Source organism: Ostrinia nubilalis, chromosome 5 (genome assembly GCF_963855985.1).
Source record: "Ostrinia nubilalis chromosome 5, ilOstNubi1.1, whole genome shotgun sequence".
In the NCBI taxonomy this organism is placed as follows: domain Eukaryota; kingdom Metazoa; phylum Arthropoda; class Insecta; order Lepidoptera; family Crambidae; genus Ostrinia; species Ostrinia nubilalis.
The window spans coordinates 12,218,089-12,235,415 of NC_087092.1; the positions used below are offsets into that span (position 1 = coordinate 12,218,089).

Below are 17,327 nucleotides of genomic sequence, written 5' to 3' on the forward strand. Positions count from 1 at the left end.
CTAAGCCATAAATAGCATGATCGAAGCAATGTAAGTAATAATGTTAATATGCAGCTGCATTAGACAGTAAAAAATTGCTTTCCAAGTTTGCGTGCGAATTGCTTGTTGACAAACATTCTATGTGTCTGCCTGTGTACGTGTAGGTAGCATCTTCTCGAATCGTTGCGCACACACGCGCCTGCTATTTCAAATCAGGTGCCTGCCACTTGCCAGTGCTGGGGCGTGCGGCCGCGCTAGCTAGCGCATTAGCTCATACGCCTCCCGCGATTGCATCGCGCTTGTCGAACCTCCGCGCATCTCGTGACGAGAATAACAATCGGTGATTCGAACGTAGCACATAAAATACGACTCCATATGTGGATAGGACGTGCAGACCTGTGGTAATGGTGTTCAAACAAACTAAACGGTGCGTCAGTGTGCAAAATATCCTAGCGGAGTGTAGACTTTTCTGAGTGTAGTGATGCCGGGAAACGCTGGAAGCCCTTACTGGGCCGCTGTGGACTTCGACAGTGAAGGAGACGATGACCAGTCGCCGCCTCCGAACCACCGGGTGTACTTAGACCCGTGGGATACGGAGGCGTATGGTATGATGCAGGGGGAGACTACAGCGGAGTCAAGTCAAGGGGAGAATTTTAACTCTTTCGCTGGGGAGCCGGTTAGTGCCAGCTTTTATTACGTCCCGACTAAGAATTACGATTCGTCGGAAGAAGCGCCTGTGCCGCCGCCTCGGAGGATCACTCCTCCCGAAGAAGTGCCGGACTACGGAGTGTATGGACGGAAGTTAACCAGATCCATGATAACCGACATTCAGCCTGATATGGCAATTTATGGGGAAAGAGTCATCCGTAAGTATCCTTGTGGTATTTTAACTATATCCCTCTAACTTCAATTCCTACTTACATAAATTAATGTCGCTATCACATACTTAAAACTTAGGCTAAACTAAATTGTTTGAAAACAAAACAACGGCGTTACTTACGGTAGTATTAAACGATAATACGATTACTACTAGTCTTATAAGATAACGAGAATTATTCGTGCTCAGGGTACAGTTACTTATTTAATTTAATCGTTTAAGAATACGGACCTAATATGAAATCTTTAGAATCCTATTCAAGGTACACCTACTAAAAGACGTAAGTAGGCTCGATAAAGATCTAAAGCATTAGGTATTAAGACCAGAAAGTTAGGTATATTAACAGTAATAGGTTAAGTTAATTTAAGAACTTAGATTTTTTACAGAATTAACAACTTCTTATCTGGCTTGCCTATCAACACGCATTTAAAATTCGTTTAGTGATATGTTTTTACCTATTCCACAAATAGTAATAAAAGTGATAGATTTCTTTAAAAACTGGTTTTGTATCTGTACCATTACGTTTAAAAATTACCAACATTACGTTTAAAAACTTCAATGTATTCCGTATTTTAATTCCATTTAAAAAAACCTAGTAGGAAACAAGTTTAGGAGTAACTTTCCAATACTTAGTTGAATTATAATATAAATGAGAGTACTTAATTAATACGACAGAGAAGTCATTTACAAATTACCTATGTCTTGTAATTGACTTAATCCTATGGCATAAAATATGTATTATCAGCATAATAAAAGGTCAACCGTAAAATCTGAATGAAACGTAAATTAAGTATAGGTTCTTAATATGTTTTTCAAACGTCAAACAAAACGAGGAAGATGTAGCTAGCTAATGCTAGAGAATGCAAGAAACTAAAAACACTTCCTCGTGTTACAAGAACATGATGTTTGCTGGAAGTGACATTCGGAGTAAGACAATCATTCTATTCTATTCTAAAATTTCTAAATCACCATGAAGTTATCAATTTAACTTCATAGTGATTTAGAAATTTTAGAACCAGATACCCAACCAGGCCACACGATTTAAGATCCTACACCATACCACAACTATAGTTACTATTAGATCATGATTAACAACTAACAACAATGTGTTTTATAGCTGTTAATTTTCGTCTGGGCGATTATTAGATTTTACTTAAAAACCGGAGTACGGTTTGTATTTTTACGCAACCGCGCTGTTGAAATTAATGGCTACTTAAAATATTATAACTTTATTCATAAAAACCATTCAAAAGATAAAAATTACACGATGCGCTGTAATTCAATGCAAAACCACTTTCAAATCACACTTAAAGCCGGTATTCTTATTAATCCACATTTCAAAAAGATCATTAAATAAATTAACACAGTTTATTTACGCAACTGGATGTCGATTTTCAACGAGAAAACTGCATAATGTGACTGTTTCCAATTCACACACCTTAAAAGTGTTCGTCAATGCATAAGTAAAGTACTTATAGGACTCATAAATAGGACAGATGGAAACATTAATTTGGCGCACTTCCACAGAATACATAATATAGTAACTTCTGGCTTAGTGGTTGGCGTACGTACGGTCTATTCTAAGCAAGAGGTCGCGGATTCGATTCGATCTTAGTTGAACCAAGGGTTCGATAGATGTTGCAATGTAAAATGTCCAATTAAACGTCCTTTAATAATTTATTTATTTATGATATCCAATCAGCTGATATCATTGGGTAACAGTACTTGCTCTACCCTAAAGCAGGTCATTTTAATTTCAGGGGACAGAAGAAGATCCATGTACATAGAGGAGCCGATATACGCGCCGCATCCCGTACTCTACGAGCCTGTATACGGCCACATACCACCTCCTCCCGGGTACATGCCTCCGCCCCCAAGAACCCGTATGTCTTTGCCTCACCACCCTGAGTATGTTATGGCAAGCCTTGGTTACAGCAAGCAGAGACGGCATTCCAGGTGAGAAACTAAAGTAACGAAAAAAAAATTAGGTAGGTACAACAGCATTTTTGTTGCAAAATGCCGTTATTTTATTTTTTCCTAAACGTGGCTAACTACTTGGTAGCTAAACGAAAATGAAAGAATGAACCTTCTAAAATTGTTTTTGCGAAGGTCGAAATAAGTATGTGTAAGCAATTATCTTAGACTGACTCTACCTCTTATTTAGAAACTGTTTTGTTTTTTAACGTTACGTTAATGCTTTTGCAGTTTTAAATCTATCGCGTCATAAAGAAAATATATTTGATTACCCTAACTAACACTAGCGATTTACTTACCGTACTTAAAATAAGGAAAACAGTAAGCATCAAGGGTAAAAATGGGAAGTTATTATAAAGATTAGCTTTATGCAAGTTACTTAGTCGTTAATATTGTGTAACATATGGAGTTGTTGATTACAATCAATCATTAATCTTCCATTTTAACTGACCAAAGATTAGAATGGCCAGAGTCCAGATGGTAGCCAGGCCTAGCGGTTCGCGGACCAGCATCTATTCTGATGTCAGAGGTCGTGGATTCGATCCACGCTCAATGCATTCGCTGAAGATGGGGCTTCAATTCTGATGGATCCGCCTAGCTTCTTCATAATCATAACCCACGCACGCGCAACTAACTACAAATAAAGACACGCTAATATGGTCGCGGTAGCGGTAACTAGGTAGGTAGCATGCAATAATCATACGCAAGCAAATAATTAGGCAATCATCAAACTAAAATGCAAATCACAACCTTGTGTCTTCTCCTCATATAAGTACAGGCCGATTGATGGCTGCATGAGTTTCAGTAATGTCATTGACCTTGACAATTGCGGTGAAAAATGCTGAGTTAGTAACCACAAAATTTATGTCTGCGCAAATAGTCGTAACGAAGTGTGGAACGCATTATCCATCGTTACGCGTCTTGCCCACGACACCCTCTGACTTTAAAGAGACGAGGTATGCGCGCGCGCTCTTTAAACGTAATGAGACGAATAAATGGATAGCTTGCGCGGAAAACATTGTGAACGCGATTTCTATACTGCACCGTTAATGACGAACATAATCTTCATTTAGGTATAAAATACTACACTCTCTCGCTCGATAGTGAAATGCCATTAGATGTCTAGTATAATCTACTTACCATAATAGATGCCCATATAAAGTTGTATTAAAGACGAGAGTGTACGTTGTTATGTCATTTGATTCCGACAGCATTTTATTGCAAGCAGTTTGTTTCGTTAATTCGACAATGATGATTATTTTATTGTTATTATCGCACAATAAGATGGTGAATTGTTAGATTGTAGAGATTAAAGTTACGTAAAAGGCCTTCCTCTCAATCGTTTTCCTTAATGTAGGTGAATCTTCCGTTGGTGGATTTATCATAAATATGGAGTTATTTATTATGAAGTTATTCAGTACTTTATAAACTACTAGTTAAACTACTTTATTTATTTTAGTGCCAAATGACAGGATTTAAATTATCTGAGTCATTTCAAATCAAATTCAAAACGCTCTTGATGCATAGCATGCTGAAACTTTGGATTTTTCCAACTCAGTTGCTTTACTTGTAAATATACATAATTATAATTAAAGGCACTTTTGCAAGACTTCTTACATATAATATTTTAACTGATTGTTCGTCTCTACATCGTTCACGTTAACAACCGAGGGGCGTTATTTGTATTATAATAACACAGCTCGTGTGAACGCGCACCAGTTTTTTGCTTCCTATAAATGAAAGTTGAACTTGTGAGAATCCAGCTTCTGTAGTGAAACTTGCTACCATTGACCTCGGGGTTAGCCTGACCGTTGATCTAAGAAAATCTGCATAATCTGTGGTGACCTAATCGCATATTATAATGTCTGGTATAAGTATACTATGTAAAGTTACACGTACAAGAGAAATTGAAAGTTCTCACAAAAAGTGTAGTACCTACCTATTAGCGCCACTGGGGTCTAGTGGTAAGACCACCTGCTTCAGACCCAGATGTCCCGGGTTCGATTTCCGGTGTAGCAGCTTTTTCTGTTCGGTTTGGTTGGTGGTAGGGCTTAATTGTTTTAAGTCCGCGTGGCTAGCTACCACCATCTCACCTAAGTCAATCGCTATAACAGTTGGAGGTAAGGTAGCCAGTTCCCCTGTTGTTAAGGATTCCGGGTGAAGCTCGCTTCCTCCTTTAGCCTGATCATCACTTTCCACCAGGTGAGATGCAGGCCAAGAGCTTCCTCGTTATGGACAAAAAGATATAACTTGTACTGTAACGTTCATAAATCCAGTGTATTGTTATTATGTAAGGTCTTCTGTATCAATAAACGTTTACGAATGCCCACTGCAGGAGAAAGCTTGCGATTACGGAATCTAATAAGTATGCAGTTTAGTAGAAATGCATCCAACGTGTTGCGATTTCGTTCACTGAACAAGTAACTAATTTGTTATCATGTTATATTTATTTAAAAGGTTTATTTTATACTTATTTTTGTTTAGTCTACTTAGTATCTTACTAATTTAACTACTTACTTCTTCGGCTATTGATTGGGAGCCAATCCCCTTATGAGGTCTTTACCTCTTTGTCTCTACATAGGTAGGTCTGCACGTAGTTAATATAGTTTTAAATAAATAAAGCAAAGAGTGCTCTGTGTGTTACCCAACATAAACGTTGCTCGAGAAAAATGCACAATTACCTATATTTTCCTAAACCGGCGTACAATACAATTATTTCGGTAACACGCAACTTTCTAGCTCGAGTCACGTGAAACACTTTGTGAATTCAGCGGATAACTAGAAAGTCAGTCAAGCCACACATCGTTTAAAAGCCGTCATTAATTATAACATTGGCGAATTAGTGCGAATCGGAGTGGATAGGAAATCACTCGATTATCTAATCGCCATACCAACTAGGGTATCGTCTATTGACATGTATGAGCCATTGCACAATAGTACTGTCGATGCATGTCATAGGGAAGATGAAACCAACACTTGACAGCAATTTTTAGCACACTGAAGTGCAAGTCAGCCCCACGTAATAGCCCCAAAAGTGGAGCATACGAATTAAAAGATGTTAGATTAACATACGAAATATGGATCTTATGATTACTCGGTGTGTCGTAACAATGAAGATGGTTTTTATTGTTGCTTGATGCATGCTTGGATTTTTAATGCGTGTTTTTCTAAGCCTTGTAGTTGTTATACCTACTTTCTAAAGCTGTTTTTCTTTTCTTTGGAAAATACTTTACGTTGGGAATTGTATCAATGTGAATCGCGTGGTGTTTTATTTACGTTTTTATTCGTTTTGCTTTTATATCGGATTTGTCTTTTCATTGGGGTTGCCGGTCAGTGAACTTTTACATCGTTGAAGTACCTACATAGATTTGATGGAAAATCTTGCGTTCCACGAGTACCTATACCTAGTCAAATCCAGAACTGTGTATTATAATAGAGCTTTGAATTCATAAATCCGTTACCTAATATTGTCAAAAATTTTAGTAAGGTAGCACTTTTCGAATCCTTCGCTTTCACTTACAATCCATTTCCCTTCGAAGGTTGACAGACGCGTACGAGCATTTCGCGTACGAGAGCCTGTCTCCGGAGTACGAGGATTGGGCGCGGCCGCTGCCCAAGGCTGCCCCTGACAACTTCCATCTGTCCAGGTACGGCCATCTTCAGATCGACTACTCCTGCAGTTGGAACTCTCTAGATAGACTTATTCGTAACCAGTAGTAGCTACGATATCGTAGTCGACTCTACAAAGCAGCAGGCGACTTGTCAACGCAATACTACTGCTCTTAGACAAGTGGCAAAATGTGACTTTGTAATGTCAAAAGATGGTCGAAAGGCCTTTTCTGTATGGAGTTACAACGGATTCGATTTCCGACCATCCGAAGTAACGTAGTGTGAGCAATATTACGCTGCTGCTGCGTGGATACGGCTAGGAACTTGTACATTTATTGTCTGTTCTGTTGTATTTATGTTAGTGACTCTTGGTGACTGCCAAAGAATGTCTTAGAGACAAGTGTTGGTAACGAAGCTTAAGCTGAACGCACACCTAAATTACAATAGGCGTCAGATCTAAGAAATGAGCAAGGAAGGCGCGATTGGTATGGTAGGTGTGGGTTCACCTTTAGTATGCTCTATCTTATCTCTTTTATACTTTTGTCCTTTAGAAAGTTACTTAAGAGAGTCAATGAGCTTAGATATATTTTAAAATCATCTAGTATTAATTAATTTTTCATGTTGAGTGTCTACAGCATTGGCAGATACTTGATTTCAAATTATATTTATTAAGGGATATGAAAGCATGTAAGAAAGCTGTGAACAATTGATGAAACTCTACTCTGGTAGAGCGTTATTAAAGTTAAATTTAAATATTTAGAACTTCTAAGTACCTATGCACCAAAAATGGCACAAACTGCATTATACACCTGCTACAATCCAAAGTAGGTACCGTTAATTTTTTTGAAGGTAGTGACACAATTTGATCTACCTACCTACATTATTTTATCAAGATACATTCCGCCCTTGTTATCAACTCGGTGTTTCTGTGAACTTAATATCTTCCCATGAACTCTCACCATGAGAAGTATGCAATATTTAAGATGGCATACAATAGGTGCATACAAAGCCGGTACCTGTGAAAGGTCAAGCATGAAGTTGTATAAAAATAGTAAAGCATCTTAGATTAGATTTTTTTGAGTACCTTACTTTATTAAAAGTATAATGATGTTAGATTTTAAAATAGGTATCTTATTTCATTGTTTTAGTTCAGCCTACATTTGTTAATGTAAATATGTAATTTTATACATAAGATATTATTAGTGTTGTAACTTAACATAATAACTAAATACAAACAAATTGTTAACTTTCACAAACTAGTTATTTTGAGGGTTCAATTATTTATAGGACGAAAGCATGTTCTGAAGTAACTTTTTTTAGAATAAGCCTAGTTCATGTATGTACGATTAATTAAAACACCAGTAAATCAAAATGATAAATTAATATAGGAACTTATAAAGCCAGGTTGTTATTCTGATTTATATGCGTTTTAATTAACGCAGGCGTTTAGAATGTAAAGTAAAAAATAAGTTGATTTGAGTTACTCCAATCGTTGTTTTAATTGCAAAAAATAAAGGCCAAAGATAAAGAAAACTAGAATTTGTTATTACTTATCCTTTCCCCTTTAGGTATTAATTTATTTATGACATGCGGTCTGCGGTCAGGTTAAAATACACACAATAAGTATTGGGGCTGCATTTATTTGATCCAGTATGACAATCCTTTATGCCTGCAACTGTTAGCTCGATTAGTCAAGAGAACAAATAAATTGAGAATGTATTACAGTCCTGTCTACTCTTAAAAAACTGTTGTTCTCACATGCTACTTAGAAAGATTTCTGCGCGTTATGCAGACTCAGGCGTTACGCAGGCGCAAGAGCGCGGTTTCTAGCATTATTACCTTCAGATTTCTATTTATTATCTTATGGTGTGGTTAGCTTTCGACATTCCAGATTATCGAGAGTCGTTAATGCTTTGAAGCATAATCCACACTTTCACTCAATCTTTATGATTACAAAGCACCCAACTTAACTAAGTGGCGTGGATATGTCGTGACCTCAGATCATAGAAGGGAATAGATGTGAAACGGGGGCGTGGCGCGTGTCTCCGCGATATGCCCAGAAACGAACATCACCCGCGACGCCAGGTTAGTCGCGATTCAGTCGTACTGAGGAAATGTTCTCCGATATTGTTGGATAATGCGTCGTAACGTGCAATAACATAAGTGAAACGAAGAACTACAGGAACAATGAAGTCATTTACCACATGTAAGTATTGCAAATCCATTGGTATTTTGCTTATAAATAAAAAAAACTAAACATTTTTACGAACGAATTCAGTGCCGTGACATTTACTGCGATATCGAAATTAGTGGTGATAAAAATTCAAACACGTTGTACATTGACGATTTAGTTAGCAACCACTTTATGTCATGCGTAACTACTGCGCAATGTATTTTATTTCTTCCGATATCCACTGACGCGTGAAAATACACAGTACGGCCGCATGTGCCGGTCGTAACATAGTGCAGGGCTCGTGTTCTAATACGGTTTCCTATTATCGATAAATAGAAGTAAATTATTATTTTCTATTTTCTAATTTTGAATAAAAAAAATCATGAGTTGCTTGCGATTTTTAAGTTTTTACAAAAACAATAACAATAGTAGAAGGGATTAGTAACTGTCAACTATGTAATTACTATAAGAGCTAGTTGAAAGCCTAATATAGGCATTATTTTTGATAAACATAGGCGGTAAGAATTTCGCCATAATTAAAAAGTTAATGCGCGATAGTAGTTAATAATAATTACAGTGATCCTGTTATTATTATTAAAGTAAATAATAATTATATTACCAATATTGTAAATACTGGTAAAAATCGCAAGTACCTAAAAGTCATGGGTTAAGCCCATGACTTTTCATACAAACTTTGTCAGTCTATAACTTCTATACTCCATCGATAACGACATTGAGCTTTGGTTGGGGTAAATTAATATAAGGTAACTTCATTTAGTCCCAATAATTGATTCTGAGTTTTTCGTCCATACAAAATGGAACTGACTCCTTTATGCAAAAATCGTTAAAGAACATAATAATAACGTATAATAATAAAAAGGTTTTCATACAAGCATTTTTTAAACCAATTTCGAGCCTTGCCCCCAGGATTTAAAGTATCGATATCTTATCGACTCCATTTTATCTTTCTTCTCTCTAATTGCTTTTTTCAAAGTGTGCGTCACGTCACGCGGCCATTGATTGGCCATAAGGCACGCCTTCTGGCCAATCACAGCACTTTTAAGCCGGTTGCACATGTTGTCGTAGACTCTCAGTCGCTTTGTTTTTACACAGTTGAATGTGTGTGTGGGAGCTGTGGTGGGGGAAATGTGGGGACACTGGTTCTCGTTGTAGTTACGCGCGACTTCATATCTATTCTCTTTCTATGATCTGAGGTCGTGACAGTAAAAAGTATAGATAATATCAATGAAAGTGTATCGCAATTCCGTGCTGCTATCATTATGAATAGTTGAGTTACTTACATACAAGAAAGCGCAACATTGTTGTCGCCTGCTGCAAATTCATTAGTTCCTATTTTAAAACCATTTATCCTAGGCTACACTGCTACAGCCATTCAGCGTCAGAAATAGCAGCACATCCTTAAAGCACTTCATTCATACGGGTGGCCAATCCATAAACAATAGGTAATTTTAAGGTATTGAATATTTTATGACATGTGCACGGGAAATGTAGGGAACGTGTGCTGTTATACGTAACTTGTGTTCATTGGTTAATTAATTATTTATGCTGATATTAAAACAACAAGATGCCTATGTAATTATTTTTAAAAAACCATTTAAGTACTAATCCTTCAAATCAATTAGATTGCAAAAACGAAATGTCTTTTGTTTACGTTGAAAGACATTTTATTAAGTCGTAAAATAACAGTTGAGGCTGCCATAATAAAGTGCTAGGAAATGGTGATGGCCAACCACCAGAACGACCGCCAAGCTTTTTCAATTTATTATTCCATCTACACTCTACAGAATACAAGCTCGTTTGCTTTCTAGTGGTTTACTATGACATGATGTTTACTTAAGTTGAGAAGGAAGTAAATAAAATATAAACCAACCAAAGGCAAACGAAAAGAAGCATCTTAGTAAGTTTTCAGTTTTTTTAATCCATTGAAAATCGTATTAATTGCGTTCTATTTTACACATAAGTAAACCTTTAAGTTAAACCGGATTTACAAAACTATATTTCTAATAAGTAGATTTTGAGATTCTTTCAGATTCTACGAGTATGTTTTGAGTTTAGATCTTTTTAATAACTCTACTACAAGCCAAATTTTCGACATTCAATTTTCCGGACGACCAAAATAAAAGTTTGTACTAAACCCTCGGTGTGAGTCTGCCTCGCACTTGACCCGTTCTTTTAATGGACATAGTTGGGTTGTTAGCCTTTGTCTATAGTAGGAGAAGACTATTACAATGCTGATCCTATAATAACTAGGTCCCCATCACCCATTTAGTTGCCAATGGACTGGACCCTCATTAGAGACACAACGTTTAAATTAAACGCAACGCATTTCATTGGCTAACACATAACCACTCTGAAACAAAACGGTCACCCACCCAAGGACTATCACGCCTAGAGTTGCTTCATACAATCGTTTGTCTAAGTATGCAGCCTGATTAAAATTCGTGCGCATAATTAGTCTCAAAATCATTAACCAAATTAATAAAAGCAATTCACGCTTCAAGGGATGTACGGACGAAAGTACATCAAGCTGTACACTGCGGCATCTTTATGTAGTTGCAATAAAGGCTATTTTACAACAAAAATTAATAGTGCTGAAGTGCTGTCGACTATACTTGTACGTTCAGATCTAGGCCATAATGTAACTTATGAATAGTAATGGTGAGTATAATGTATTTTCATAACCGCATTCTTATTCAGTAACATCATAGCAAACAAAAGTTAGATTCCCGACAAAAGATAAGAGTTAAGTAATTAACTTTTCGTTCGAAATAATGATTGTAATGGTCATGTTGCTTGGAATTCTTGTGAAATATTGAAATAGCCGGAAGAAACTTACATAACATCTTCTGTAACTTCATTTGTGTACTTAACATGATTTTTCAAATGTAAATCAACTGTCTCTAACGGAACTTCAACACCCATGTGATTCAACTCACTACGAAGGGCAGATATGCTCTTAGTTACTATTGATACTTTTTTAATCACTATCTACTAATAACAGGACACCCAATTAACGTAAGTAGAATTTTATTTAACAACAGACACGGACAATAGTAAAAAAGTATCATGCTGTAATTAACTCTTTAGCAAAAACAATAAGGAACAAAAGTTAAACAAGTCATTGTCAATTTAGAAATCTTGAAAATCTTTCTCGTTGTACAGCTTCCGTTTCTTCGTTATGTTGAAGCCTTTCTTCTCTACCTTCGGTGGGCCTGGGCAGTGCGTTTTAGGCCCGTAGTACATGACCTGTAGAGGTACAGGTTTTGGTGCCTTCTGGCTCATAGCTGGCGTAAACTTCGATTTACCCTCATAAACAGGCTCCAAGTCTACCGAACTGGTTTCGGGATACGGGCTTCGGTTCATAGAATATGGCCGCTCCACTTGGCTCTCATACTGGGAAGGGTACGAACTTTGCGCCAGGTACTGCTTAAACTGACTCTGCTTGATTTTCTCCTCAAGCTCTTCTAATCGCTACAAAAAATGGACTAACTATAGTGAAAGTGGATTGTCTCATAATGGACTATAATTAAAGCCTGAGCGGTCTCATTAATACTCTCATGTATTGTGTTTAGCCATTCATTTCGCGTAAGTACGAGGGAATGCATAATTGTAACATTGGGAATTAAGTTTTTCGATGATAATTGTGTGAATTCCTTTATTCCAGCTGATTAGTGCGCGGTTTCAATGGCTCGAATGTTTTGTCTATCATCGTTATGCATAACGAATTAATTCATTTGATTATTCATTAGGTTACATGGGGTTAGTACATTAATTATTTTTTTGTAAGCTGCAAAACCGTTCGAGCACAAAACGTTCATTGTTTAATTATACAAAATCGCAATATACGAACATGTTGATAGGTTCGCGTTCACTTCATAAAGTGTTTCGTTTTGTTAATTTTCTAATTAATTTAATTTAATTTCATCAATTAACAGTTATTTGACGGTTGATGTCCATTCATTTGCGTACGATTAGAATAATAATTAAGATGTAGTATGACGTTGACATTTATCGACTTAGACTATAATTTTATTAAATAAGAGTAATCTATTTGTACCTATTCCTATCCTATTTGACCAAACAAGTTGGGAAAGCCCACTATGCCCAACAGTGGGCAAGAGAGTACTGAGTCCATCTTACCCGTCTGTAGGCATCGATATTGGAGTCCGTTCGCGCCGCTTGCCGGGCTAACTGCTCCTGCAACTGGGCGATCTGAGCAGCACTGCGCTGGATTTTCTCTTCGTACTCGAGAACCACCACGTTCATCTGCATGAGAATTGAAATATACTTAGGTAAGAAGGTAAGTAATAGCCAATGTACCTAAGTTCTATTTCAGCTATAATTTCAGACTATTTTTGAGAAAAAAACCCCTTTTATAAAGATGCTACAGTATTTAAAGACTCCCCGCAGACTTACAGACTTTTAGCTTTTAGTTATCCAAACCATTGATTCCCTGCTACTTGGAGTCAATAAAACAAAAGACCGTAGCTAAAGCATGCAAAAATGAATGATTTCTCCATTTACACACATAAACTCCAACTCCAATCGTTAAATCAAACGTTCATTAATGAAAAAATATACGTTCGTTAACATTCTCACATTCGGAACAGGCATCGTAGATGGTAATGGTGAAAAATACTGACGCATCATTACAGACACGCACATTTGGTTACAGACCGAAACTTCCTATCGCCCACAGACATGCTACTACCTACGCCTTTCCTATTATCATAATGGGCATGTAACAGTTAGTTTTGTGATCCTTCTTTGGGTGTAGACACAGAATAAATATTTATAAACGAGCATCCATCTCAGATGCGTGCCATATACAGATAACATAAATATTTGGTTTGAAAATGATTTTTCCCTGCTAAGATTCCATTCTGATGCCTACTTACTTAGTAATTATGTATGACTTGCACCTACGCTAGTCCGAAATCGAGTTATGGTAGCTAGCTAATCAGTTTGTGCGTGATGTATCACTATTATTTCAAGTACCTACCTATTTACGACATCCTTAAGAAACAGGTGTTAGAGTTTACGGAAGATAAAAATACAAAAACAATTTTTCTAACGTATTGACATACGTAGAAAAAAATTACTCTGGTATTGAACTTACCAGTTGGCGCCACTGATCGAGTACGTCCAATCATTAATTTGCTAGTGAAGTGACTAAAGACAGTGTCGCTAACTAACAGGGTAAAAATACGATAAGAGCATCATTGCATTTGCACTCATTTGTAGGTAGCGTCACCGTGGAGCAAGGTCCTCAATCGCCAGTGGGGCCAAAGAGTGAGCGAAAATTCGGTCGCTATACGTCTGAGACTGGTATGAGCATGATATAATTTAGTCTCATTCTCCCATGGAGTCAATTATACTCATACCTACATGGTAAACCATACCTTATCACTATGCTCAGTCTCCATTTCCTTGATCTTGCTCCTAAGCTCTTCGATGACGCAGGAAAACTGCGCTATTTGGGTGTCCGAATCGTTCTGCACCTGTTGGACTGGATACACATTTGTTCAGCGCGCATAAGACCAATTATGAAAAGAAAACCTAAGAGTGCGAACACATTGAATACTGTGAATTGGCAACTAAATGCTTTTTGAAAGCAGCGACTAATTAGGGAACGAAAAAAATGGACTGGTAACTAAGCAATTGCCCCAGATTATATTTTGTGCCCAGATTGAGAAGGATTTTTATGTATGTTGTAGCCACCAATATTATTTTTAATATTAAATAAATTTTGATTTCGGCTTGCTAACCAAAGTGATAAAACAGTTTAGCGAACTAATACTAACGGAAGGTTACTCTATCGTGTGGGTTGGATTGGAAGTAAGTAATTTAACCCATTAGAGGTCACTGTACTCAAATGGGTACAGCTATATTTTTACGTGTCAATTGCAAATCTCACAAAATTAACATGGGTAGACTTATTATTATACTTCATCATAACACTATTAAAGTATATTGACAACAATAACGCGGGTAGTGGGACTTTTTTTGCTAAAAAGTATCAGTTGAAGTTGTGTCACTGAAACATAGTGGGGGTAGGTGTTTATTTTTTGATTTTTTCATAACAATTACTGCTCACAAGTTCTTTTTTTTATTTAATTACTTTAAAATACATATCAGGGTAGGTTATAAAGCACAATATAACATAATATTTACGTCTCAAATAAAACTAGGGTCATATAAAAGTTACTGTACTCGGTTGGGTACAATGACAACATGCGTAAGTAAAAAAACTGTATTTATTTTTTGCTCTTTCGTAACATTTTACAGCTCAAAAGAGCTAAAAGGGACTTGAAGACATTTTTGGAGCTGTTTTACAGGATATTTATGACGATGAATGTATTTTGGCTAATAATTATACCACCTGATACAAGTGCATTGACTGAAAAAGAGGATATTATGGCGACGTTTTTCATACCGAAAGACGTACTAAAGGGTATTTATGAACTGAAGGGATAGTGGAAGCAAAGGCAGTTTATAGGACGACAGTGATAATGAACCGCTGGCGTGAAAAAGAAGACGATAGATTCCCACAAATCCGCACCCAATCAAAAGTCATAATTCTTCAATCGCTGTAGATACTTCCGAAGTCTGTGCTGATAAGTTTGCTATATTTTGTGAAGAGCTGAAGGGCCTCAAACTTGCACAGTATTTGAAAAAAACTGACTATAATAATATTATTATATCCAATAGATAACTACGATGCTTCTCATTATCATTATCATTATGATATTTGTATTGACTACAATAATATCAGTATCCAATCAACACAATATACTTGGGATTCCTATAAAGCCCTATTTAGCGGTTTTGGTACTATCTGAGTACCACAAGCTACCTAGACTATGTACTATACTTTACTGGTCGCTAGATGAAGAGATATGCTAAATAAAAAAAAAAATGCGTCCGGCTGTACCAATAGTTGTGATGGCTTTTCTTCAAAATGGAGTTGGAAAATATCCCATCAAAACTGAAAAAGAGCTGGGGTATGTTCGCTGTCATTTAACAGTGCGTTGGCAGTGTAAGAAGTCCCTTTAAACACTTTTTGTCGAAAAGGCGCATTTTGAAAATTTGCATACCTAGGAGGTCATTGTACCCAATTGAGTACACCCCTGTAATTTCATGAAAACAACTCTTTTTCAGAATTTTCTTGTATTTTGTGTTTTTTTGCTCTGATTTCAATATGAAAATAAAGAAAAAATTGAAAATATATTAGTACTTTGTGTTTGACCTCTAATGGGTTAAGTATTCAAGCTCATCGCATGGATGGTTCAAGGCCCAGACATGATTACTATGTTCAAACCGCCAAATGTTACATCATAATACCATCAAGATAACAAGTAAATACTTAAATAAGTAAGTATTATTCCTTAAGCTACTGTAACAATTAATTAACATCATTCATTAATCAGCTGTATTATGATAATAAAATTGTATGTGAACTTATGCCCTCGCTTTATTTCAAACCCTAGTGGTTTTAAAGCTCGTATCTAAATGTAACGGATGTAATTGACTTTTTTAGTTGTTAAATAAATGAAAAAAAAAAGTAATGTGTGCTGGGGCCCTTAAGATCCAGACGGTTCATGCGATCGTTCCGTCTCGCTGAGCACTGCGATGAGAGTGCAATTAGCTATCTCTCACAACACAAGTATTCATACAGAGTCTATTAATAAGTTTATGTGCGCTTTTTATGCGTCTGTCTCTAGACCTTATTAGAAGTTTTATAAAAAAAATATCAGACGTTAGATACTTTTTGAAAATAATCAAACATTATCTTAATTTTATTTGGAAATCTAAGAACTACATCATTTTGTAAAAGTTACTATAGGTTACACTAATTAGGCGCTTAGATGTATGATGTTAATTAAATTAGCTCGGAAGAAATGGTTAATTGTTTTTAAATCCAATAAAAGTACGACGATCTACCTTTTTTCTCGTAGGAAAGCTTTAGATCTTCGATCGTTTTATCGTGGGAACTCCTTAATTCGTTTAAACTCTCGTTTTGTTGATGCGAAAGTGCTTCTTTTTCCTACAAGCAGTGCAATGACATTTAATTACTATAGATCAATGTACTTACTTTTTCTAAGCCACTACACTTTTTGTATGAAGTAGGCTTACAATCTGCAACGTTTTGATGTAGGTATCTTTAGTGCAATTTTCATCTTTTAGTTTTTTTATATCGCGTTTCAGATACATGAGTTGGGAAACAGTTTCTTGTAGGTTGCCGATCATTTCTCGAGAGGTTTGCAAATGGTAGCGATGTGATTTTTCTAATTCACGAGCTTCTCTGACTTCAACTTCTAATTTTGTATTTTCATTACGTAATTTTGTAAGTTCCTCCCTTTCCTTTGTGAATTCCTAAAAATAATTTGTAAATTACAATGAGATATTTTATATTAATTTGTATCGACACGACTTCGTTACCTACAATTTTACACTTCGACAGACTTTGAAGTAAATCTTGCAAACGAGAATTTGAAATATTGGTTTCCCTTTGCTTTGTTTCCATTTTCCATACTTTACCTCAAGGAAATAATACGAAAACGAATTAATTAGAAAGTTACGCAAACTATGTTTACATTATCCCGCCAATCAATGCTGCCAACATGATAAAACGATTTATTATAACTTTTTCTAAATTTTGAATAGGCCCAGATAACGTTTTAAGAAAACCGA

General features: G+C 36.3%; 2 protein-coding genes across 2 annotated transcripts; one reads left to right on the forward strand and one right to left on the reverse strand.

The window, feature by feature from the left end:
• The first annotated feature begins 200 nt into the window (after positions 1-200).
• On the forward strand, positions 201-7,978 carry LOC135071936 (uncharacterized). Its single transcript, XM_063965825.1, has 3 exons — positions 201-845; positions 2,617-2,812; positions 6,370-7,978. Exons 1-3 carry the CDS (start codon positions 461-463, stop codon positions 6,545-6,547), a joined length of 759 nt encoding a protein of 252 aa, XP_063821895.1. The 5' UTR covers positions 201-460; the 3' UTR covers positions 6,548-7,978.
• Positions 7,979-11,659: 3,681 nt separating this feature from the next.
• Positions 11,660-16,738, reverse strand: LOC135072269 (uncharacterized). The gene is made up of 4 exons (XM_063966208.1): positions 16,729-16,738; positions 14,036-14,142; positions 12,774-12,899; positions 11,660-12,104 (listed from the first exon to the last, which is right to left on the reverse strand). Exons 2-4 carry the CDS (start codon positions 14,057-14,059, stop codon positions 11,763-11,765), a joined length of 492 nt encoding a protein of 163 aa, XP_063822278.1. The 5' UTR covers positions 14,060-14,142; positions 16,729-16,738; the 3' UTR covers positions 11,660-11,762.
• Positions 16,739-17,327: the final 589 nt, after the last annotated feature.

Excerpts from the sequence above, each read along its gene's own strand:
- LOC135071936 (XM_063965825.1), top strand. The coding sequence starts at position 461 with ATGCCGGGAAACGCTGGAAGCCCTTACTGGGCCGCTGTGGACTTCGAC. Across the intron at positions 846-2,616 it reads TTATGGGGAAAGAGTCATCC|GGGACAGAAGAAGATCCATG; the intron begins GTAAGTATCCTT and ends TTTTAATTTCAG. Across the intron at positions 2,813-6,369 it reads AAGCAGAGACGGCATTCCAG|GTTGACAGACGCGTACGAGC; the intron begins GTGAGAAACTAA and ends TTCCCTTCGAAG.
- LOC135072269 (XM_063966208.1), bottom strand. The coding sequence starts at position 14,059 with ATGGAGACTGAGCATAGTGATAAG. Across the intron at positions 12,900-14,035 it reads AGACTGAGCATAGTGATAAG|ATGAACGTGGTGGTTCTCGA; the intron begins GTATGGTTTACC and ends ATTCTCATGCAG. Across the intron at positions 12,105-12,773 it reads ATATCGATGCCTACAGACGG|CGATTAGAAGAGCTTGAGGA; the intron begins GTAAGATGGACT and ends CATTTTTTGTAG.